Here is a 26,054-nt window from a genome sequence, read left to right on the forward strand (position 1 = left end):
CACTTGATGACCCGGTAGAATTTCTGGGCAGTATCAATTCTGGGTTTAAAAAGAGATCCCTGTTCTACCCCTCATTTATGAGGGGGCAGTACATCGATATCTTTCAGAAAGCCATAGAAAGAGATCTATTGCTCCTAGCCAAAGGTATAGGAACCAGGGGACTTCAACAAGATAATCTAACGGGGGAACAAAGAACAGCTTTAAAAACATTAACTAATAACGATTCTATTCTAGTGAGAAAGGCGGACAAAGGTGGCGCAACTGTGGTGCTGGACAGAGATTATTATGTAGCAGAGGCACAGCGACAGCTGAGCGACCCCGATACCTACCGTACCCTTGGCAGGGACCCCACCATCCAATTCAGCAGAGAGTTCTTGGACCTCATGGATGAAGGTGAGATGTTACACATCCTCTCACCAAATGAGCGGGACTTCCTCACCACTCCAGATCCCATCACCCCTATTTTTCATCACCTACCCAAAATTCACAAGACACTGATTGCACCCCCGGGTAGACCCATTATTTCTAGTATAGGCTCACTGGTGAACACCTTTCACAATATATAGATCACTTTTTACAGCCACTTGTTCACTCGTTACCTTCTCACATTATAGACACCAAACACATCTTATCATTACTCACTCCCATCAGCTGGCACACACATTACATCTGGGTCACCCTAGATGTAACTTCCCTATACAACATTATCAAACACGAACATGGTCTCACTGCAACAGAATTTTTTCTGCACAACCACTCCACTCTGTCCCCAGCACATATAGCTTTTCTCTTAGATAGTATCAAATTTTCACTCACGCACAATTTCTTTCTTTTTGATCACCAGTTTTATCTCCAAACACGTGGGACAGCTATGGGGACGTCTTTTGCCCCTTCCTACGCCAACCTATTCATGGGTTGGTGGGAGATGTCCCACGTGTTTGGAGATTCAAACCCATTCAGACATCATATAGCGTTTTACAAGCGCTATATTGATGATCTCATTTTGATCTGGAGTGGTGGGGAGGAAGAGCTTTTGAAGTTTTTTGAGTATCTGGCGGATAATATATTGAATTTGAGGTTTACTCATACATATGACAAATTCCAAATTACATTTTTGGATCTGAATTTATATGTCGATTTGGAGAACAAAATCCAGTCTGACATTTACAGAAAAGAAAATGCCAGAAACTCACTGCTTCACGCTAAAAGCTGTCACGCACGCCCTCTGGTCAGAGGTATTCCGAAGGGACAGTTCCTGCGGTTACGCAGGAACTGCTCCACTTTGGGATCTTTTGAACAGAGGGCGGGCGAGATGAGGGAGAGATTCCTGTCAAGGGGGTACAATGCTATGGACCTAGATCTGGCATATCAAAGTGCCTTAGACACCGATAGAGAACAACTCATAAATATGAATGTTCGCCAACAACCACAAGGTACACGGGCGGAGGATACGGGAACCCCTTTCTTTATAACCAATTATAGTGAGCAGGCCAATTGTATTAAAGCCATCATACACAAGCACTGGACCACCCTATCTTTAGACCCTCTTTTGGGCAAATTGGTTAGTATGGGTCCCAAAATAGTGTTTAGAAAGGCTGCCACATTAGGGAACCTTCTTTCGCCCAGTATGTTAAAGCCAACCAACCTTAATAGAACTAATATGTCTATGTTTCCTAGACTCACTGGTTCGTTCAAATGTGGGCACTGCAAAATATGTCCTAATATGATTAAGACCAAGCATTTCTCGAACCACGATGAAACACGTACATTTCCCATCAAAACTTTTATAACATGCCAGACCAGTTTTGTGATTTATTTGTTAAAATGCGGGTGCAATAAACAATATGTAGGACTAACCAGTAGAGTCCTAAAAATCCGCATAATGGAACACCTTAGACTAATCAAAAAACATGATACTACACACCCGGTACCATTGCATTTCAATGTGTGTCCGTTGGGTACTGTGGAGAATTTCAGATGTTGTGCCATCGAACACATTGTGTTACCACCCCGAGGAGGGGATAGATTAAGGATTTTACATCAGAGAGAGGCACACTGGATACATACACTTAATTCTCTACAGCCCAACGGACTCAACATTGATTGGGATTTACGCTGTTTTCTTTAAGTTTTCTTTCTTAAAGTTTTTTAACTTTCTAAATAAACTGTCAAGATACAATGCCCTTAGGGGGAAGGCATACAGTTTAATATGCTGCTCTCTATGATCATTTTTCCCTCCTCTATGACCCCCCCCCCCTTTTCCCTCCCCCCCTTTCCCATTTCCCCCCCCCCCCCCTCCCCCTTTCCCTCCCTTCCCCCTCCCCCCCTCCCCCCTCCTTACTCTCCCCCCCCCCCCTCCCCCTCTTTCACCATATCTCCTCTTGTTATTCATGCATTGGCTGAGAGCCCAGCAAATGATGTTTAATCAGCTTAAATACAGTTTACAGTTTAATCTAGTACCAATAATGTATTAGATTTGTTTGAGTATAATCCAATACACAAACATAATGATAAGATATAAACTGTTCTTGTTATCTATGGGACTCAACTATGCACTAGCAGTGTTTGCAGCAACCTTTTAACTATTCATTCATATATCCCCAATGATTGACCTGAATACAAACAGTATATTCTTAACTAATACTGCAATTACATTGTCATAACCATGAATTAATTGTTTAGCATTGATTACAGGTACAAGCGCTGGAGGGGTTAATGTTTTTAATCTGCAATTTAAATGTCCCCGTTTTCGCGGGCTTTTCTGTATTTAAACAGGCAGCTTCCGCTTCTCCCCACTCCAAGACGAAGCCCTATTCCTAAGGGTGAAACGCGTTGAGGGGGAGAATGCGGTGCTAGCCCTTGTGTGTTCCATCAATAAAGTTTTTTTGAAGATCCCAGCAGCCTCTCTGAGTCAGACATGCGCAGTTGCGCCCGAATCCTCCATTGTTTCCAGTACCCTTCCAGACGGTGGCACGCAGAAGCAGCCGAGGTGAGCAGGCCCCTACCCGGAGATGCAGGTGAGGTAAGTTAACAACAGCCCCCTGCACCGGTCAATTCTGTGGCCAAGCGGAGCTCCCTCATGCGCTGTCTCAGTGTCTGACACGTTTTCAGACTGCCACACTGCACACTGAAGCGCAGGACAGATACACACATTCTTTGTAACAGGGAAAGGCTGTATTACTCATTCTGCGCAATGCTAGAAATAAAACATTATTATATGTGACTCATGACTTTCCATTGTATTTTTTAGAAACCCCGCTCTGTGTGCACTGAGAGCTGCCTGCCTGGGTACAGAAAAGCTCAGCAGGAAGGAAGACCCAGATGCTGCTATGACTGTGTTCAATGCACAGAGGGGGAGATCTCCAACAGCACTGGTTAGTAACCCCTAACTCAGTCATATTCTGTTTTGCTGCCCATCACCTGGTTTAGGTCACACTGCTAGAGTTGCTAATCAGAATAGCAAATGTTCTAATTAGAAATGGGCAAAGCAAGTGTGTGTGCGTGTGTGTGTGTGTGTGTGTGTGTGTGTGTGTGTGTGTGTGTGTGTGTGTGTGTGTGTGTGTGTGTGTGTGTGTGTGTGTGTGTGTGTGTGTGTGTGTGTGTGTGTGTGTGTGTGTGTGTGTGAGTGTGTGTGTGTGTGTATAGATTGTGAATTCAGTCCACGGATTGCTAAAATACGGAATCCAAAAAACACGTTTGCAATGTTAAAAATACAAAAATCTGAGGCGCATGCGTGAAGCCAGAGTAGATGGAAGCTTAGGTTTCTAGCTCTGCTCGCATCGGCACAATAATCTATTAAAAGCGGCAATCAAAGTGACCCCCCACGAATCAGTCCAGTGAATTCAAGTAGGGGAATACCTGGTGATGCCGGCACGGGGAAAAGCAAAGCCGAAAGACCCCTCGGTCACGACTTATTTCAATTAAAAAAAACCTGCAGCAGGAGACAGCCCTGATCCCCCTACAGCAGGGATGGCAGCAGAGGCTGAGGTTGCCAGGCCGGCTGCAAGAGCGGATGACAATGAACCAGTAACTAGAAAAGACTTCAGGGAGCTCTGCGCAGAGATGAAACAGTTCTTCAACAGAGAGCTGTGGAATCTGCGGAGGGACCTCGATGGACTGGGGGAGAGGACCGGGTCCCTAGAGACCAAAATGGACGCTAACACGAGGGCCATCCAACAGACAAACAAAACAGTAGCCCAGTTACAGGATAAGTTCCGTGACCTCTCAGACAAACAAGAGGACACCGAAAATCGGGACAGACGAAATAATGTCCGTATCCGTGGGGTGCCTGAGACAGTAACAGACGCTGAGGAATTTGTTCAGCAGTGGCTGGAGCATATACTGCCTGATAAATCTGCCCAGGACTTGCACCTTGATAGGTGCCATAGAGCCCTCCGTTCAAGACCACAGGCAGGAGCCCCCCCTCGGGATATCATAGTACGCTTTCATTTTTATAAAATAAAAGATGCAGTTTGCCGGATGGCCAGGGAGGCCAGGTCCATGGAGTATGAGGGTGTCAAGCTTCAGATCTTTCAGGATCTATCCCCGGCTACCCTCCTAAGACGACGTAGCCTGGGACCGGTAACTAAAACCCTGCAGGACAGGGGGGTCAGGTACAGATGGCTGTTTCCCTTTGCCCTGCTAGTGGTGAAGAACGGTGTGGCGAATACCCTACGGAGGGCCGAGGACGGCAACAGCTTCCTCAAGAAGCTGGGACTACAGCAAAGCCCCCACAGCCCTGGCCCCTCTCATCCACCTTACCTGGAATCCGAGGCTGATCCGACCCCGTCGATGTCCCGGAACAGAGTGGGAGCCGCGCTGGAGGAAACCCTGTGAAACCACGAGTTCTACACAGCTCCGCCGGTCTGGTAGAGCTCTTAAAGGGACCTGATTCATGTCTCCCTCCCTCGTGTCAAAATGGCCGGCCATGGGTACTCCTGCGATGTCCCCCCCTGGTGATCTTCTCCGAATACTGCAGCTGGGAGACGCCGGATCCCTTCTTCTCCGACAGGCAGTGAAGATGAGAGCGGGAAAGCAGGATAAAGGCGCGAACAGGAGGAGGGAGGAGCTCCAGACCGGCACACACCGCGACGTCATCATCAAGACTCCCTGGCGCTCGGGCACTTCCACCCATTGAGGAGACTTCCGGGTCAGAGGGTATCGGATGCGGAGGGAGGGACACTGAGCCTGATGGGAGAGGGGGGGAAACGGGACTGGATGCTGAGGCGGGGGTCGGCGGCTGTGAGGGGCTAGCTCCCCTGAGAACCCGGGGCGGGCCTCAGAGTAGGGGGCAGCCCTTCATTGGCGACGCATCAGAAGGGTTTGGAAAATGCTCACCCGTGCCGCTCCCCCCCTCTCGGCCCCCCCCTCCTCTTGCCGCCTCTCCCTTGTTATCTCCTCTTACCCATGGCCTCCTCCCTCCTGCCTTCCCCCCCCCACCTGTCTGCCCCATCCCCCCCCGCCTTCCCCCCCTTCTCCTTCCTCTCCCCCCCCCTCTCCGCTCTCCCCGCCACCCCCCTCCGCCCCCTTAACCTTCCCCATTTATCCCTTCCCCTCCCACTATCCTCCCCTCCCTCTCCCCTCACCACCCCCCCACATCATTTCCCCTCCTCTGCACCACCCCACCTTTTGCCCCTAACCCCTCCACCCCCCTCCCTCCACCCCTCCCCCCACAGGTTATACTAACAGTATGCAGGGGGAGATGAGCAATACGCCCTAGGCTGAGAGGAGAGCAGTTAAGGGAGAGAAAGAAGTTCCGCCATAGGGGTGCTCCTGCCAAGGCCAGACTGACACATATACATCTTAAAGGGATGTTGCATATAGGAGACATTACAGGCTCAAGAGAGATAGATTATTGTTGGGTTCATGTTTGACCCAGGTTTGTTCGTTCAACCTTAATGACTTTGACTCTACATGATGACTATTGATTAATGCACTTTGTCTACCTTAGGGTCAGGAATCGCTCACGGCGGTCGGCTGGCGGGGTATCGGGGTGCTCGGGGGCACCCTCGATGGGGTCCCATCTCGGTGGACAGCTCCGTGACCGAGACACAGGCCCCCACTCCGCATGAGATCTACGGATGGGGCAAGCGAGGATACGTAAGCCACCAACGCAGAATCCCACAGAGGCATTAACTTCGGGAGTGGGGAGACGTCGGTCTGGGGAGGCCCCCTAGCGCCGGGATGCGCCCGTGGAGCCGAAGCTGAATTACGCTAAGTCTATAGTTATTGTTTTACTTTTTGAAGTTGTAATAAAGAATGTTATGTGATGCCGCAATACACACACAAAGTTCAATGTCGGTGCGAGACACCTTTGGTCTTCGCCGGTGCCTCACAAGGTATCTCATGGAGGTAGTCCATGGGAGCCAACACGCCCTACAGAGGACATGCCCACAAAGACTGGCACTCCCGTTTGATGGGTGCCAGTCGGCGGTCCGACAAACAGGGCATAAGAGCCGACTCTGGATCAGCCCAGACAAGGCTTTTCCCTTTTTCTTTTTATTTACCCAGTTCTTCCCCCTCTCCTTCCCCCTCTCCTCCCCCCCTTCCCTATCCTTGGGGCTGCGGGCCTACCATCAGAGCAGGGCAAGGCCAACCCAGGGGCACATACCTATCACAGGTCACACTCACGATAATAGGAGGCCCAGATTTGGACCGCCTCAGAACCATAACATCTCTACGCAGATCCCAGACACCAACCTAACTATATGGCGCTGAATTTTATATCTATAAACGTAAAGGGATTTAACAACCCTACGAAAAGAAAAGTCGCCTTTACAGATTTTAAGGCAAAACAGGCCGACATCCTCCTAATACAGGAAACACATTTTAGCCGTAACAGTGTACCCAAATTCCTAGATAGACAATTCACACAATTCTATTGGGCGTCCGCTGCAGAAAAAAAAAGAGAGGTCGGAGTTATCTTCCACAACAGGGTTCCATTCACACTGGACACGATTAGGAGAGACAATGAAGGCAGATACTTAATAGTAGTGGGTTCAATACAAGAACAGCCACTGACAATAGCCTCGGTGTATGCCCCGGGTGAGCAAGGACACAAATTTATCAAGGATTTTTTTCAGAAACTGACGCAGGTAGCCAAAGGTCAGATAATCCTAGCGGGAGACTTCAACCTTACTATGAACCCCAAGCTAGATTGAACGGGAATTTCTAGAAACGGTCGTAAGAAAGTGATTGACACCCTAAAATCAGGTCTCAAGAAAGCCCAGCTAGTAGATATCTGGAGGGAACTTCACCCCACAGAAAAAAACTATACTTTTTACTCCCACCCCCACGACGTCTATAGCAGAATCGACTACTTCTTCATTTCTAGTAGACTGGTTCCCTTGGTCGCCCAGGCTTTGATCCATGATATTTCATGGTCAGACCATGCGCCTATAGAGCTGAGGTGCAACCAAATTCGCCCTGATAGACCCGGTGCAAATTGGAAAATAAATGAGTCACTCCTTAAGATCCCAGCTATATGCGACTCAGTCGGAGAGGAGATAGATAAATTCTTCACGACTAATTATGGTTCGGTGAGCTCCGACCTCACCCTCTAGGAGGCCCATAAGGCAACCATAAGGGGCACTTTAATTGGTATTGCCGCCCGTAGAAAGAGAGAGCGTAATAACAAGATAGCAGCCCTCCAATCCAAATTAAATTCCCTCACATCAAGACACAAACTGACGCAGGATCCGAGGGTCCTATTGGAGTTAAAGAACATCAAAATCGAACTAAACCTACTATTGGTCTCCCAGGCTGATAAGTCTCTGAGTTGGTCACGGAGGAAATTTTACGAAAAGGCGAACAGGCCGGATACCATGCTAGCGCGCAAACTAAACACTAGACAGCCTAATTATAACATACAGGCGGTGCGTCTGAAGGACGGCTCCTCCACATCCAACCCAAAAAGCATAGTCGAGGAATTTAAATCATTCTACGAAAATTTATATAATGGAGAGAAAGTGGCACATAACTCCAAAACGGCAAGGGCCACGGAAGATTTTATAGCACGTTCCAACCTAACAGGGCTGAGCGAGCAGGACAGGGAGGGGTTGGAGGCTGATTTCACATTAGAAGAACTTACCCAGGTCATCACGGACCTTAAACCCTCAAAGGCCCCGGGGCCAGATGGGTTTTCGGGGCAGTATTATAAGGCGTTCGCAGAGAACCTTGCCCCATGGCTGCTCCGAATGTATAATGCTGTATTAGCAGGAGCCCCGTTCCCGGAGCAGATGCTCCAGGCATCAATCTCAGTTATCTATAAACCTGGGAAAGATCCGCAGGACTGTAAAAGTTATAGACCAATTTCCCTAATTAATACAGATGTTAAAATATACGCCAAACTACTGGCCAATAGATTAAGTCTTATCCTGCCCAGACTCATACATCCAGATCAAGTTGGCTTTATAATGGGTAGACAAGCTGCGGACAACACCCGACGAATCATTGTTCTGCTAGAAATAGCCACTAATCAGAAATTAAGCGTTATGATGTTGAGTCTGGATGCGGAAAAAGCGTTTGACAGGATTGACTGGCCCTACTTAAAACAGACGCTTGGGGCATTCGGCTTTGGGGAAAGGGTAAGTGGGGCGATAATGTCGCTATACTCGGGCCCCACAGCCAAGGTCATACATCAGGGTTTCCCCTCTAATTTATTTCAAATTAAAAGCGACACACGTCAGGGGTGCCCGTTATCACCCCTGTTATTCGCCCTATGTATGGAACCTTTAGCTGCGCAAATCCGTAACAACCCGGATATTTCAGGGATTACGGTGCATTCACAATCACATAAGATTGCCCTGTACGCAGACGATATACTGCTGCTAATCTCCAGGCCTCTAACCTCCCTGCCGAACCTATTTGACCTGTTGGATACATTTAATAGAATATCAGGATTCAAAATAAATCAAACCAAATCAGAGGCCCTGAATATCAGCCTCCCAAAGGAAACTGAAAAACTACTGAGTCTGAACTTTAATTTCAATTGGCAACCAAAACATATTAAATATCTAGGGATCTACATCTTACAAGGGCGTCTATGATGCTAATTACCCCAAACTAATCAAGACACTAAAAGCAGATTTTAAAAAATGGACGCCCTACAAGATCTCCTGGATAGGAAGGATACATAGTGTCAAGATGAATCTCCTCCCCCGTATCCTATATTTGTTTCAGACTCTACCAGTGCCACTTAGACTGAAGTATATACTCTCACTTCAGTCTGATATCTCCGAATTTATCTGGGGAGGGAAAAAACCTAGAGTAAATAAGACAATTATGAAAAAAACCACCCGGACAGGAGGCCTAGCGGTACCTTGCCTGGTCTCTTACTACAAAGCGGCGCAATTGTGTCAACTCACACAATGGCAGACCAACCCCGATCTGAAAAGATGGGTGGATCTGGAAAAGAGGGCTTGTGCCCCACTAGAGATAGAGAATTTGCTATGGTTACCCAAAACAGCTATTAAATGGGCTGAACGACCGCTCTCATCGGTGGCCAACTCACTGTCGGTATGGGAGACCACAAAATATAAACATACCCTGACCACAAGGCGCTCTATGATGGCCCCCTTGTGGGGCAAACCTAACTTTGCACCGGGACTAGTGGCAAATGCCGCAGGGCCCTGGAAAAAATATGGATATCTTAGGTTAAGAGATCTGGAGGGTATACCGAACAGAGTTAAATCATTCGAACAAATTAGATCTGAAAAAAACATCCCACATTCCGAATTTTTTCGGTACCTCCAGATACGAGCGTTCTTCGCCAAAAACTCCCCCTTCCCACCATTAACCACATTCGAAAAGCTCTGTCTGACGAAAACAGACACACAGGGACTTACATCGCACATCTATAGAGAAGTGATCGGTTCTGGGAGCTCACAGCAACGACAAAAACTGACGTACCAACTTAGATGGGAAACAGATATTGGGGAGGAATTGGAGGAGGACGACTGGACTGCTATAATAGAGGCTACTGCCAAGAGCTCCATATGCACTACTTTGAAGGAGAATGCATATAAAGTATTGATGAGGTGGTACCTCACCCCATTAAAATTATCAAGGTTTGTCACAGGATACTCCCCGCTGTGTCCCAAACAGTGCGGAGAATCGGCGGACCTGTTGCACATGCTGTGGTCTTGCCCTCGGATCTCACACCTGTGGGATGAAATTAGACATTGGATCCAGAGGATCTTTGACCTCACAATTCCCCCTGATCCATGGCTGTTCCTATTGAACAGACCATGGAAGGGTCTTTCAAAATCAGGTAATAAACTAGTTGCACATTTTGCAACAGCAACGAGGTGCGAGATCGCAGCTATGTGGAAACAACCAGAGATCCCAAATATCCCAAAAATTCGGAATCGATTATGGTACATATGCCAGATGGAGAAATTGACGAGTCTGGTCAATAACACTGGTGAAAAATATCTAAAAGTCTGGACGCCTTGGCTGGAACAGACAGACATCCCGGGGGTTGAGGTAGCCACGATATGGCAGTGATTATTCCAAGTGCATTCTCGTACAAAGTAAGCGGAACGGACTACGAGACCTAGTTGAGGACACACCATGTGAACACTTTGCGCGGCCCTAGAAGTCGGCAAACAAACGGTGTATAGTAAATCTACCAGCCACCTATGGGAAAGTGGCAGTGCAGCGTGCCCGCGCCCCCCCCCTCCCCTTCCCTCCTTCCCACCCTCCCCCTCCTTAATTTACTTTTTTTTTGTGTTGTTCCCCCAAGTTTAACCTACTGGTTTTAGAGATATCATGTGCAACGCATGAACGCTTGTGGCTCCAGAAGGAGAATGTAGCAGTATCGTACATGACTGTAATACTGTGAATGTTCGTGTTATTTGTATTGCGATGCTATTTATATTGAAAATATTCCAATAAACTTGAAGTTATAAAAAAAAAAAAAAAATACAAAAATCTGCATTTTTGTGACTGATTAATGGATTAATCCGCGGCTAAAAGGAGCTGGCCAATCTTCAGCAGATTGAAATTTGACCGCAAAATTCTGCCATGTCTATTTCTTATCCTTGGTGGGCCGGACACCAGTAGCTCACACGCTACCTTAGACTTATCAACTCAATATAGTTCTTATTGAAATCCTTTGGGCTGACAGACAATTACACCACTCTCTACCATAGCCCCATTTTAAGCGTTTTCTGCGGGACAGATCTTTAGTGATCAGGGGAAAAAAAGAATCAGCCTTTTTTTAAACATCTCCACCAAAATCCGCAGCTGAAGGGAACTGGCTAGTCTGCAGTGTATTCAAATTCCGGTCAATTTTCGCCGATGTCCAGTAACACCAAGATTGAACGCCATGTTCTGTATCAGGACTTCTGGCAAGAGAGTGCAGCATCATGAATCCTGCTTTATAACCAATTTACTCTGAGAAATCTGTCTCTATATGCCTTAGAATAAAATACCTTAATTGTTAGTGCTGTATTTGCTTTGCTGTTAAAAACCAATTAACATTATTCTTCATCAGACATTTGCACTAAAAGAACTGAACTTTGATGTGTGAGTGTAATGCGTGAGGCTCATAATGCTTAAATTGCTAATGATGGAGTGTCCAATAAATGTGTCCACTTACATTTTTCTGCACCCTTTCATTGATTGTTTTAAGTGACTGTGAATTATGTATATTTCCAAGATTTACTGTCCCTAAACTTTTACCACATGACAAAGAGTCAACGCACACTGGGGTTTTTCCACGGAAGCAATTACAAATAGCAGATTGCTGCCTGCTGAATTTTGCAGCTTCCATTATTATTTTGTGGCACTGCTACAACTGTTACCGTTTCTAACAATCCAGATTAAATAGTCACTAAGGATGAAAATGCATTAACATTCAACTTCATTACCTTTGCAAAGCAAAGACAATGGAGGGGTTAAGGAACAACAGCAGCTTTATTGAAGGCAGTGGGTGTGGGTGAAGTAGGTACTTGGCCCTTCATTCACCCCCTCTGACCCCAATAAACATTACAATATGTACTACCCACCAATACACAACCCATCCCCTTTGCCCCCACATAAAACCATAATTGAATTATTTATACACATGATTGATACCAGAGTCCAGCAGGTGTCTCCGGGTGGTCCCCGCAGGTGTCTGGGGGCCACAAAGGGTCCCGGGTGGTTCCTGTGGGTGTACGGGGGTCCTCAGGTGTTCCCCACTGGTTTCTGGGGGCCCCTAGGTGTCACAGGAGACCAGGTTTATTAATACCTTTTTATACGGGGATCATTGATTGAGCGAAACAAGGAGGTAAAATAAATTGTAATTTATTTCACGAAAAGACATACACACAATGTAACACAATTTACAAGGTTAACACACCTACTGGGTGTGATGGTGAAGGGGTACCCAGGCCAGTAAATAAAGGTATTATGCCCGGCAGGGTGCCCCTAAACCATATTGGGGAATTGTGATTGTCAGCTCTTCAACCCAATCATGGCATGTAACTGCATTTGTAATAAAGATGTATGTGTATTTTTACTGTTCCAGGAGTGCCAACCATTGGAGAAGTGCAGGGCGTGAGTTTCAGGGGTGATTTTATGGTAAAATTTGTCAGGGTGTGTTTGGGTATGAGGGGGCCAGTGTTGCGGGTTACCTCGAAACATGTACTCAGGAATCCCCCCAGATTCCAGAAGACATGAGGAACACAGACCTCCGGATAAAATCCTCCCTAGAAAGCATAGATGTGTAGAACGCTAGTACATCAGAAAGACAAGTCCTTAGTGTATTCGTAACATCTGCAGTTGAGAAGCTCCCAATAATCTGAATAACACAATAAAGTTACCCTAATAGGGTTTAAGGGACTAGTACTTAATGCCACAGGCACCAATAAAGAATTGTACAATAAATGTCCCATGTAGTGAGAATGAAGGGGTATGGCAACCCACAGGTATAACTCACTTTTGAATTGCAGAATCCAGGGGAGTGTTCTTCAGCAGGTATCAATAGCATGCAGTACACCAGTAACAGGAGCAGTTTGCAGCTCACCGCCAAATCTCCATGCTTCAGCACAGACCAGAACAGTAAGACCGGGCAGGGGAAGGAATCAAATGGAAGAGCAGGATAGAAATCCCAGAAGCAGCGCTTCAGCATGTTAGATACATACGTAGGCAATTAATATCAATGTATAACCAAGATAAGGAGAAATAGAATAAAGCTATGTCAAGTATTGGACCCAGTGCAATTGAAAGCAGGAATATTCAATAAGATATAATGTCTTTAGGTGAAGAAGTATCCCAAAAATTGATGGCACTTCACCAGACCAGAAAAAACAATACAGACCGGCGCCTTAGAGTCCAAATAGTGGGATAAATAAAAGTCCAATGGATGGCTTAGGATATCCAATAGATGACAATCAAGTCCAGTGGACAGCAGATTCCTCAGCAGCAAACAATGTATGATATGCAGGGGAGACAAAAGAACAAGATCATAGTGTACCTAAATATGGTTAGAACATGTAACACATAAACAAACAGGCACATACAACAATAAACATGTAGGTTGACTAATAACAATTTATTTTAATGAACACAATAAAATTCAGCAACTGATTGCGAGCAGATCCAGGATCCGGTTGTGCAAAACCGGAATCCTACTTACAGCCAGTCCTCAGGATAAGCGCAGATATAGGGATTAAAGATGATCCGGCGGTGGGTGATACTGGATGCGTGCCTGTATGTGATTCCCCGCAGGTGACTCCTCAGTAAGTATAGGCAGACTTGCCTTCCGCTCCACGAGGCGCCCTCCGCTCGCGGCCGGAACTGCGTCACAGCCCGGATACACGTCACAGGGGGCGGGACACCGCTCCGAATCTCCCATCCTCGCCGGGTCTCGCTGACAATATAATCCAAAATCCAAAATTGCTGCTGTTCCAGGGACTGCTATAGCGATCTGCTCATCTGTCAGTTAAAAGCTGATGAATGATACTCAAAGGCCCAACGCGTTTCGTGCGCAGATATCAAATATCAAACAATAAATGTAAATACAAGAATATTGTAAAAGACACAGAACATATGCAGATATCAGATGTCTATCACTGAACAAGTATAAGCAAACCCTCTTCCTGGTTTTGATATTTGATATCTGCTTATGTGATTTGCCCTATTTAGACTTTAGATTTATATCATTAGCTGAGTGTGGGATTATTTGACAGTGGGGAGGGAAGGCTTAGGGAAGTACCTCTGGGACCCTTTGGGACCAGGGGGAATGGGCCAGATGAAGAGGTCACCCCTCGAAACATCGCCCCCCTAGTTTGCTTTCCTTTTTCCATTTTTGTGATTTTTTGCTTTTCTTTTGTGTTTTTTCCCCTCCTCCTTCTTTCCCCTCTACCCCCTTTTATTTTTTGATTTTCTCTATGGTGATATTTATACTTGCATTGGCGTATTGGCTATTGTTGCTATATTTTCAGTTTATTATTAGTGTCATTAAATTATTCATATTCCCTACACTGGTATTTGCTTATATCTGTAGCTATGAGACAGAGAGTGCAGGTACTATATTTTGATTTGTTAGTACTTCTGAAGGGAATTAGGGTCCCTTCCTGTTCCGTGCATCCTGCAACCTTGCTGAGTCAGTGTGTCAGAGTGCTGTCTATCACCCCCCCCCCCCTTTTCTACACTAGTCAAAGACAGTTTTCGGCTCTGTTTGCGCACAACTCCCGCTCCTGGAAAATTTTGCCTGGAGACTCTATTTCTAAAGATTTTGTTTTGGAAGTAGAAGATTTCGTTTTGCCCCGTCCCAGTAAGTGTATTTCAAGTGTTTTTTGTCAACTATTGTGTGTGTGTTCATTCTGTAAATAATTCACAATTTATTTTATCTCTTGCTTTGCTCAGTCAAAGGATTCGGGTAATTTTGATATTAAAAGTTCTGTCTACCGTGACACTGGGAACGGGGCTAACGAATAAGTCTATCCTCAGAATGAAATTCTCAAAAATTACCACTTTATGAGCCCTTTTCCTTGACCGGTACAGTAGTTACTCACGAAAGTCCTGGAACTGATTTCGGCATGCAATGCCAGATGCGACAGATGCGATCACTACATTCTCAAAGGCAGGACTTAGAAACTTTTCTGAGTTCAAAATCCTTGAAGCCGGCTTGCGTCTATTTAGTCCAGAGCATCTTTGAATTTGCCGCTGTTGGTTTGGCGCTTGAAATCTGCGCTCCTAATTGGCTGCAAGCTCACTTAAGTCTTTCAGGCTCTCATTCACTAACCAGTGCAGCCTATAAGAGCATGGGAATTCTCCTTCCAGCCAATCACCGATTTGCCGGTATTGTAAAGCCGGGAGGGCACCTTTTCTCAGTCTGTAAAGGGGCATGTGCCAACCTGACACTTCTGCCTTTTTGCATACTGAGCCCACCTGCTGCCCAGCTCCAAAGAGTCTAGGTTCTGGCAAATTATTGCCGGATAGACTTGTGTTAGCCAAGGATGTGGGTACTCACGCAGAATTGCAGTATCCCTCCTGTTCTAACACCTTGGCATCCCTGAGGCTTTCAATACGGACTCCGCACAGACACAGTGGCACCAAGGTTCGTAGCCATCTAGGTTTTCCGGAATCTATGACTTGGAAATCCCTCAGTTCATATACAGGTTTTCAATAAATATGCCCATTAAAAATATAACCATTTAATAAAATATATTGTGTCCTGTCTTCTGTGTGCTAAAATATGTAAATTCCTATTCTGGTGTCAGAGATGAAATGAGTGTATAATTCACCTACATTCACTAGCCTCATTCTTGGAACACTTTATAAAAATAACTTTTAAAACTTTTAGACAATGCAATCATGCTCAGCTTTATCACTTAGCTGGAGCATCCCCCTGAACCCCTACACTAGGTTCAGGGCACCTGGGCATATATCTGGGTACCTCTGCTATACTGGGGAACCCCTGCTACATTAGAGACTCTGTGTATAGCTGCAGATATAGTTTATCCCCTTCAAACCCATTTACCATGTCTGGATGATGCTGCAGCAGGGATCTTGGCGTGAGTCGTAATAGCGCTTTCAGAGTCAGAGTTTAATGTGCTTGGCTGTAATCTGGAACCCCGATACATAGACACATTCTGTAAAGACTTTCTCCGACAAACTGTAACACCTGTATGCCCACAGACCTGACCAGTCCCCAATACTGAGGTGGGAAGGGTATTATCACGCACCCACAGCAGTGAGGGCATGTCCGGAGTGTGGTATGGCATTCCCGGGCCTGTAGAAAGATGGTTAATAATACTTGCAAAGCCTTTGGGGTTCAGAGTAAGAGTAGTGGTTTCCATGTGCCAGGGTCCAGGTATATAGAGATCAGGATCGTGATGTTCATAAGCCAGAGTCCAGGGATCACAGAAGTTAGCAGAGTCGTATTCGTAAGCAGGTTCCAAGGGCAGTAGCGAGCAGGCTAATCCAGTACAAGCAGAGGTCAAGCCAGGGAAATCTAGGGGTAAGCAGGAGCAGGAACAGATGCTGGAAAACACAGGAGAGCCAAGCATAGGACTGCACACACAGAGGTTACAAAGAACTATGCAGAGCAATGATAGACAGGACAGTCAGGGTTTATAAAGGAGGGAACACCAGTGGGAGAGAGAGGAGGAGCAGAAGTTGAAGTGGGAGGCAGCAGGGATAGGTGAGGAGGAGAAGAGGAGGACCCAGGTGAGCCAGTGAGGGAGAGAGCCTGAAGGGTATGAGAGGAGGAGCCAGGGGGCTGAGAGAGCCTACAAGAGGAGCGTGTGCGCGCCCTCTGTAAGGTGAGAGTGCACACGCACAGGCTGTGTCATGAGGCGCGCGGAGCGCCGCGCCACGGGGACATCTGCCGAGGGTAGAGAAAGGACAAGAGGGGAGACCGCAGGAGGTAAGGAGGCAGGAACGGGAGATGAGGGGGCCTTGAGCAGGAAGCACCGCGACGGGGAACGGGAACGCAAGAAGGTGCGCGTGTCTTGCGGGGTGTACGCGCAGATGCCGAGAGAGCGTCAGAGGCTGCCGCAGAGGGGAGAACGGGTAAATAAGGGACAGGAGAGGCAGGCATGAGCGGAACTTCAGGGATACATAGAGGGGAAGGACTCCCATGAATCATCACAGTATCCCACCCTTGAGGATCGATCTCTGAACGATCCAACCACGGCTTCTGGGGAAATTTTAGATTGAACTGCTGAAGAAGCTTGGGAGCATGGATGTGACGTTCTGGAACCCATGAACGTTCCTCTGGGCCATACCCCTTCCAGTGGATGAGGAACTGAAGCTTGTTTCTTGACAAACGAGGGTCGATTAAAGAGTGAATTTCGTACTCTTGTTGTCCTAGGGTAGAGATTGGGTTGGTTTTTGGGAAGGATCTGGAAAGTGTGAACTCTGGATGAAAGTCTTGAGTAGGGACAAATGAAATACGGACGGGGTCCTCATGGTGGGAGGTAGTGCTAGACAGTAGGCGACTGGATTGATCTTTTCTGTTATCTTGAAAGGGCCAAGGAATCTTTGGGCCAACTTTGGAGATGGAGTTTTAAGCCTAATATTCTTAGAGGAGAACCAAACTCTGTCACCCGGTTTAAATGAAGGACCAGGTTGGCAATGTCAATCCGCTTTAGTTTTTTTCCTAGAGACGGCGGTTTGTAGAGACTTAAGGATCCTTTTCCAAGAATTCTGAAGGGTCGTAACATGGGAGTCTGCAGCGGCAACGCCAGAAGGGGGGGAGGAGAGGGGAAGGGTGCTAGGATGAAAAACAAAATTGATGAAAAAAGAAGACTCTTGTGTAGATTCATTGTTAAATGAGTTGATAGCAAATTCGGTTCATGGTAACAGGTCCACCCAGTTGTCTTGTGACTCAGAGACAAAACATCTAAGATATTGCTCTAAGGTTTGATTCATCCTTTCAGTCTGACCATTGGTCTGAGGGTGGTATCCGGAAGAAAAAAGAAGAGAAATTCCGAGTCTCTGGGAAAACGCCCGCCAAAACTTAGAGATAAATTGAGAACCTCTGTCAGAGACAATCGAAATGGGATCGCCATGTAATCTGAAAATCTCCTTGTAAAAAATATCTGCCAAAGTAGCAGAATTAGGTAGACCCTTGAAGGGAATAAAGTGTGAGTGTTTAGAAATTCTGTCTATTACGACAAGAAAGGTATTCATTCCTTTGGAATTGGGAAGTTCGACAATGAAATCCTTAGAGATGTGTTTCCAGGGTTGCTCCGGATGGGAAGAGGCATGAAAAGACCCGAAGGTTTGTGATGGGCAGTTTTACTCTGGGCACATACCGGACAAGCACTAGTGAAATAAAAAATGTCCTTGTGCATCTTAGGCCACCGAAATGTCCGTTTAATAAGATCCACTGTCCTCTTGAAGCCTGGATGACCGGCAGACCTAGAAGAAAGATCCCCAAAGTAAGATCTTGTGGCGAAATGTGGAGATGCGTATAGACGTCTCGCTTGTACCCTGAACCTGCTGGGAATATGAAGAATCCAATGCAGTGTTTGTTCCTGCAACGCACAGCAAAAAAGGGGTAATAGCAGGTCTGGCAAAAAATTCTTTATTCAAAGGGACATAAAAACGGAAGGCTGCAACCTTCTACGCGTTTCGTGCAATCAGATGCACTGTATCAAGAAGTGAATTTAATATGGTACATACAACATTATATATAGCGCGTCAGTCTGCCGATTTGGCGCCAAAAACTTACTAATTAGTGACCTCATACTTGATTAGAGATGTGTGACAGCCGCGCTGCGCAAGCGCCAAGCAGACCGCCTAGTTACCCAGTCACACTACGAGAAGCGTGCCTAACAACACACAGATCGGTGACACGCACCACAGGGCAATGGAAGGCCAACTCTCGCGAGATGCGGCTCAGGCAGGCCACGTCCGCTCGCGCATGCGCAGACAGTGCTTGAAGAGAAAAAATCAACCAGTATGTTAAACGCGGACAAAGTCCCGCGAGAAGGGACCAAGGAGGTCCTGAATACTCGCACATACGTACAAAATGCACTTAATAGGGTTAGTAACTACAAGAAATCATTGAATAAACAATTAATAATAATTAAAATGTGCCACCAGTTACTGCTAGAGGGCCAAGTGTGGGCTCTTCTCATGTATGAATAAGAACACCCACAGATATGCCATATCAGAAAAGGGGATATATATAAAGTGTATATACATTTAAAGAGCAAAGTGCAGGGACTGGTCAATATTGGTGAGCCCAATCAGGCAGACTGCGCCATATATTTACAAAACATACACTAATAATACAATCTAATCACAAACAAAATAAATAAAAATCAAATGAAAAAATAATTCTAATCTAATACCTATATTAAAAACATATATATACAGCCTTCCAGTAAGGCAGAGGATAACTAAATTGACTAATTGTTCTACTGTATAACAGAGATATAAACTCATAGAGAAAAAAACTCATAAAGAAAAAACACATATAGTACTCAAATATACCTATAATAAATAAAGGATATGATTATGATTTTATATTTAAATTCCTTGTTGCACTAGGTGATATTCTTTGAGTACAGTAGTGTGACATAACTAATTGTTTGAAGTCATTAATGACTCATCAAATTATTTCATAAAACTTATTTGATCACAATAGGGATCTGAAATTATTATTCGTGGGACAGTTATATAGTTAGGAGAAGTACACCATCATATATTATTCAAGTATTACATCAGAATATTTGTCTAATCTTGAGAGAAAAATAAACAAGTTTATATATATAAAATTATTAAAATACATATATATAAAAAAGAAGAAAAGACCAGTCTGTTTGCTGAATCGTTCAGGTCAAAAAATGATTAATGCTCCATTCAATGTTCATTCCGTCTGGAAACCGGGTTCTAAGCATGAATATCCAGAATGACTCTCTGCAATCTAACCGTTTGACCTGATCACCCCCCCTTACTTTTGGTAAGATTTTCTCAATGCCCATAAAAGAAAAGTTCTCAATGCCCCCCTTCCCACATTCTGAAAAATGTTTAGAAACAGGATGCATTAAGTCTCCCTTCTTAACGAGTCTACAATGCTCCTGCATTCTGATTTTTAGGGCCCTTGTTGTCCTTCCGACGTATCTTTTCCCACAGCCACAATTGATGACATAGACCACAAAGGACGTATTACAATCAATAAAACTATTAATGTTAAACCGTCTATGGGGGCTGTGGGAAAAGACACATCTGGAAGGTTTCATATATTTACACACATTGCAATTGTTGCATCTGAACGATCCCTTTGTAATGAATGTGTTTGTATTAGTGATTAGATCAGGAATAACACTTGGGGATACATAGTTGGCTATGGTTTTCGCTTTCCTATACACAATCTTAGGTCCCTTTTTGGTGTACTCACCAAGAATAGGGTCCATACGTAATAGACCCCAATGTTTATTGATTATCCTATTCACTTGGCCACTGGCCTTGCTGAATTGTGAGATAAACAAGGGGGATGTGTTTCCCAACCCTTCCATATCTCTTTTATGGCCACCGTCCTTCACCCTCGATCCTTTAATGGGAAGCAATGTATTTCTATCCCTTCTAGTTATTTCATCCACTATGGATTGGAGGGTCTCCCTGTCATAACCCCTTTCAATAAAACGATTAGTGAGAGCCTCAGACTGGGACAGGAACCTGCTAAGAGTGGAGCAGTTCCTCCACAGTCTGAGGTACTGACTTTTGGGAATGCCAGTAATTACCGATCTGGGGTGACAACTGTCCGCCCTAAGAATTGAGTTCCTTGAGTTGCTTTTCCTAAAAATGTCTGTTTGAATCTATTGATTCATATCTACAAATAGTAGAATGTCCAGGAAGCTAATGTGATGTGGATTGAAATTAGAAGTGAATTGAATATTAAGATCATTATCATTAACATATTCGAAAAATAATTTTAAAGTGTCTGTGCTCCGTGCCAAATGATAAGTAAGTCGTCAATAAAACGTTTGTAAAAAACAATATTGTGTCTAAATTTATTTGTGCTATTATAGATGAAAACATGCTCCCACCACCCCATAAAAAGGTTCGCATAAGAGGGGGCAAAACTTGTTCCCATTGCTGTTCCCCGCTGTTGTAAGTAAAATTGGTGCTCAAAAAGAAAATAATTGTGCGTGAGAAGAAAAAGAATGGATTCAGTGATAAAAGTGGTCATTAAGATTGAGCTCCCTGGACATTCAATGAAATGGCGAACAGCCGTCAACCCCAGATCGTGCTCTATAAATGAATACAGGGAGACCACATCCATAGTCACCCATAGAAAGTCAGGTTTCCATGAGATACTTTCCAGTTGTACCAATAAATCCCCAGAATCGAGGATAAAGGACGGCAAGGCCCTAACAAATGGCTGCAAATAAGAATTAACATAACGGGATAAGCCATCTCCCAAAGATCCAATGCTAGAGACAATTGGCCGACCAGGAGGGTCGACCAATGTCTTATGGATCTTTGGGAGATGGTGAAAGATAGGGATAACCGGATGGGGGTTAACAAAGAATCCAATCTCTTTTTTATTAAGAACTTGAGTTGCAGACCCTAAATCAATAAGATCCAACAATTCCTTCAAAAAGGGAGCAGTTGGATCATATGGTAGTTCAGAGTAGGAGGACACATCCCCAAGTTGGCGAAAAGCTTCCTTGAGATATTCTGTCCTACTCTGAACCACCACGGCACCCCCTTTATCTGCATTTTTGGTGACTAACATAGGGTTATTTCGTAATGTCTTAAGGGCCAGACGCTCCACCCCATTCAAATTGTCATTGCTTAAACTGGAAAATGAAAAACCCTGAGCCAAAAGCCTAAGGTCACGAATGACCAGGTTTTCGAACATGGAAAGATAGGGGCCTTTGACAAAAGAGGGGTAGAAAACAGACTTTTCTTTAAACTTAGAACCCCAGTCACCAAAAGTATAGGTCTGGGAATCCTCAACATAATTACCCTGTTCAGCAAGATCGTCCAAGTCTCTCAAGGCACATATATCTTGAAAAGAGTCCAGAGAAACCTGAAGAGGGGGAGTATCAGAAGTTGCTTGGGGTGAGGCAGAGCCAATGGAATTCCCCAGAGGAAGATCCTCAGGAGAAGTCTCAGTCAGAGATTTGTCTCCACTATCATGCTGATGAAAAAAAAAAATTAAAGTTAACTTGCGGACATACTTGTGTACATCCACAACTGTTCCAAAAAGATCAATGCCCATGGAGGGCGCGTACTTCAACCCTTTGTTGAGGAGAGAAATCTCTGACTGGCAGAGATTATGCACTTGGAAGGAAGAATAGGTTCCGTGGATTCATTGGATTCGTTCTCCGTGGCGAACTGGCGAGAGAGAGCATCTGCTTTGATATTTTTTGTACCTGGAATATACGAAATGGTATAGATAAAACGTGAAAAATAAAGAGACCAACAGGCCTGACAGGATCCCAAACGACGAGCCCCCTCAATATACAGCAAATTTTTGTGGTCGGTGAGGATGGCAATAGGTTCCTTAGTGCCTTCTAAAAGATGCCTCCACTCCTGAAGAGCCAACTTAATGGCCAGTAGCTCACGATTCCCAACATCATAGTTTCTCTCGGCAGACGAGAATTTCCGAGAAAAAAAAACACAGGGAGGGAGTTTTTCTTGGGGGGAGGACCTCTGAGAAAGAACTGCAATGGCTCCCACATCTGAGGCGTCAACTTCCAAAGTGAAGGGAAGATAGGTACAGTATCAGGAGGACGTAGGATGGGTGCAGAGACTAAGGCTTTTTTGAGGAATTCAAATGTGTCAATAGCTTTGGAGGACCAAGACGTGGGGTCGGCACTTTTTTTAGTCAAAGCAGTGATGGGGAGAGCAATGGAAGAAAAATTACGGATGAATTTCCTGTAATAATTGGCAAAACCAAGAAAACGCTGCACGGCTTTGAGAGAACTTGGCAGTGGCCAGTCGAAAACCGACTTCACCTTCTCTGGGTCCTCAGAAAAACCTTGGTTAGAGATAATATAGCCTAAAAAGGCAGTAGATGTCTGGTGGAACAAACATTTCTCCATCTTGGCGTATAGGCGGTTAGCACAGAGCCTAGAGAATACTAGTTTGGTATGGTGAATGTGTTCCTCTAAGTTTCTAGAAAAAATGAGAATGTCATCCAAGTATACGATAACAAATGTTCCCAATACATCCCGGAAGATGTCGTTCATGAACTCTTGGAAGACGGCAGGAGCATTGCATAATCCAAAGGGCATTACTAGATACTCATAATGTCCAGATCGCGTATTAAACGCGGTTTTCCATTCGTCCCCCTCCCTTATGCGGATGAGATTATAGGCCCCTCTTAAATCAAGCTTGGTAAAGATAGAGGCTCCCTGGAGGCGATCGAACAGTTCAGAGATTAAGGGAAGGGGATACCGATTCTTTACCGTGATTTTATTGAGTCCACGAAAGTCGATACAACGTCTTAATGATCAATCCTTCTTTTTCACGAAGAAGAAGTGTACCCCAGCGGGGGAGGTAGAATTGCGGATGAATCCTTTCTCCAAATTTTCTTTGATGTAAGACGTCATGGAATCCATTTCAGGAACAGACAACGGGTAAGATTTCGACTTTGGGAGAATGGTTCCTGGAATTAAATCAATAGGACAATCGTATGGACGATGGGGAGGTAAAACCTCAGCCTGTACCTTATTGAACACGTCCAGGAATTCATGATACACGGTTGGAAGAATCGAGAGATTGGAAGGGACAGAATCCAGACTGGCAAGAACCGCAACAGGAGGAACGGGAGAAGCAGACTCAGCGGAAGGAGGCCATTGGATAGGCATGGTGCCGGTCCAATCAATGCGCGGATTGTGGAGTTGAAGCCAAGGCAATCCTAAAATAAGTTGAACGGTAGGAGAATGGAAGATATCAAAAACAATTACCTCCTTATGACCACCGGCCAAGGTCAGTGTAAGAGGAATGGACTCCCAGATGATAAATGCTGGCTGGAGAGCATGACCGTCAATGACCTCGAGACCAATAGGTGATTTTCTCTTCACCATAGGAATTTGGTTCTCTGAGGCGAAGGTCTGATCCAGGAAGTTACCGCCAGATCCAGAGTCAATGAAGGCCTTTTCTTCCAGTAGGAGGTCAGGGCCCTCCAGAGTAGCAGGAAACAGGGATAGAGGGGCAAGAAGAGAATGTACCCAGTAGAAGCGCCTCTACCTTTACTGGGTGTTCCCGTTTCCCGGCTTCAGGGAAAAGTTCTGGAGGCGATGTTCCAAAGAACCACAGTAGAAACAGAGTCAATTCTGACGGCGTCGCATTCTCTCCGCGGCCCGAAGTTGTTGGCTACCGATTTGCATCGGCTCCGGAGAGTCCAACGCCAGGAGAGGCGAAGAGGGCGACCTGTGTGAGACAACAGGGGAAAAAAGAGAACGAGAACAGTGTCTCTCGTGCCGTCATTCCTGGGTGCGCTGGTCCATTCGTAAACTGAGGGTAATCAACTCCTCCAAGGAAGAAGGCCGGGCATGAGTAGCAAGATCATCCTTCAAGGTATCAGAGAGACCATGCCAGTAAGCGGCGGCGAGCGCCTCATCATTCCAGTGTGTCTCCACGGCGAGGGTACGGAACGCAGATCGCGTACTTGGCAGCCGATCTTGGAGCCTGTGAAATATGGAAGAGAGAGAATGCGGCCATTTTGCGCCGTGCGGGAGTGTCAAATATTTGCTGTAATTCACGCCTAAATTTGGAGTAATCTTGTGTCAATTCCCTCTTGTGTTCCCAGAGGGGAGAGGCCCAAGCGAGGGCGTCACCGGTGAGCAGAGCATAGATGTAAGCCACCTTAGAATGGCCAGTAGGAAATTGAGAGGGAGACATTTCGAATTGCACCTCGCATTGGTTAAGGAAACCGCGACAAGTGAGGGGGTCCCCATCATAACGATTAGGCGGTGGAATTCGGGGTCCAGCGTTAGCATAAGTCATAGCAACAGGAGGTGACAGAACCATAGGAGACTCCTGAAGGGAGAGGTTAGCAAGCTGCTGGGAAACAGTGGACTAGTAGAAATTGATAAACAATTTATCCCATCAGGTGCATCAGAAATGATGTGGTAGTCGCTGCAGACATGAATACATAATGTGTGAATATATAGCACGATATAGCAACTGGCCCAGCTCTGGGCACCAATTGTTGCAGACACTCACGGTTAGGAGAATAAAAAGCGCCTTGGCTCGGTCCTCAGTATCTTCATTGTTGCACCGCCAACCCTTCCGTGACTGTGACGTTACGTGGGGCGGTCATGTGACTGGCGGTGATCTCCTCCGGGAGCAGCGACTACCCGGCGTGCAGTCCAGCAGGGAAATGCAGGGAAACTCCTCCAGCAGCAGCAGGAATTACAGCAGAGCACAGCCGTAAAGCAGACAGGGTGTAGACGTGGGTGGTGACTAAAAAAAGTTTATTGCAACAGACATGTGTAGCTGATGGATCCTCTGACGCGTTTCAGCCCTCAGGCCTTTGTCAAAGAAGTCTGCAGAGTCGTATTCATAAGCAGGGTCCAAGGGCAGTAGCGAGCAGGGTAATCCAGTACAAGCAGAGGTCAAGCCAGGGAAATCTAGGGGTAAGCAGGAGCAGGAACAGAAGCTGGAAAACACAGGAGAGCCAAGCATAGGACTGCACACACAGAGGTTACCAAGAACTATGCAGAGCAATTATAGACAGGACAGACATGGGGTTATAAAAGAGGGAACACCAATGGGAGAGAGAGGAGGAGCAGAAGGTGAAGTGGGAGACAGCAGGGATAGGTGAGGAGGAGAAGAGGAGGAGACAGGTGAGCCAGTGAGGGATATAGCCTGAAGGGTATGAGAGGAGGAGCCAGGGGTCTGAGAGAGCCTACAAGAGGAGCGTGTGTGCGCGCCCTCTGTAAGGTAAGAGTGCACACGCACAGGCTGCGTCATGAGGCGCGCTGAGCGCCACGGGGACATCTGCCGAGGGTGAAGGAAGGACAGGAGGGGAGACCGCAGGAGGTAAGGAGGCAGGAACGGGAGCCGAGGGGGGCCATGAGCGGGACGCACCATGATGGGGAACGGGAGCACGAGAAGGTGCGCGTGTCTTGCGGGGAGCACGTGCA

General features: G+C 45.9%; 1 protein-coding gene across 1 annotated transcript in view; it reads left to right on the forward strand.

Annotated features, from left to right (window-relative positions):
- The first annotated feature begins 925 nt into the window (after positions 1–925).
- Positions 926–26,054, forward strand: part of LOC142492231 (vomeronasal type-2 receptor 26-like) — a 31,420-nt gene continuing 6,291 nt past the window's right edge. The window contains exons 1-2 of the mRNA XM_075594899.1: positions 926–1,028; positions 3,249–3,374. Coding sequence (XP_075451014.1) covers positions 926–1,028; positions 3,249–3,374 — 229 coding nt within the window. The remainder of the gene's footprint in view (positions 1,029–3,248; positions 3,375–26,054) is intronic.

Source organism: Ascaphus truei, chromosome 4 (genome assembly GCF_040206685.1).
Source record: "Ascaphus truei isolate aAscTru1 chromosome 4, aAscTru1.hap1, whole genome shotgun sequence".
NCBI lineage: Eukaryota > Metazoa > Chordata > Amphibia > Anura > Ascaphidae > Ascaphus > Ascaphus truei.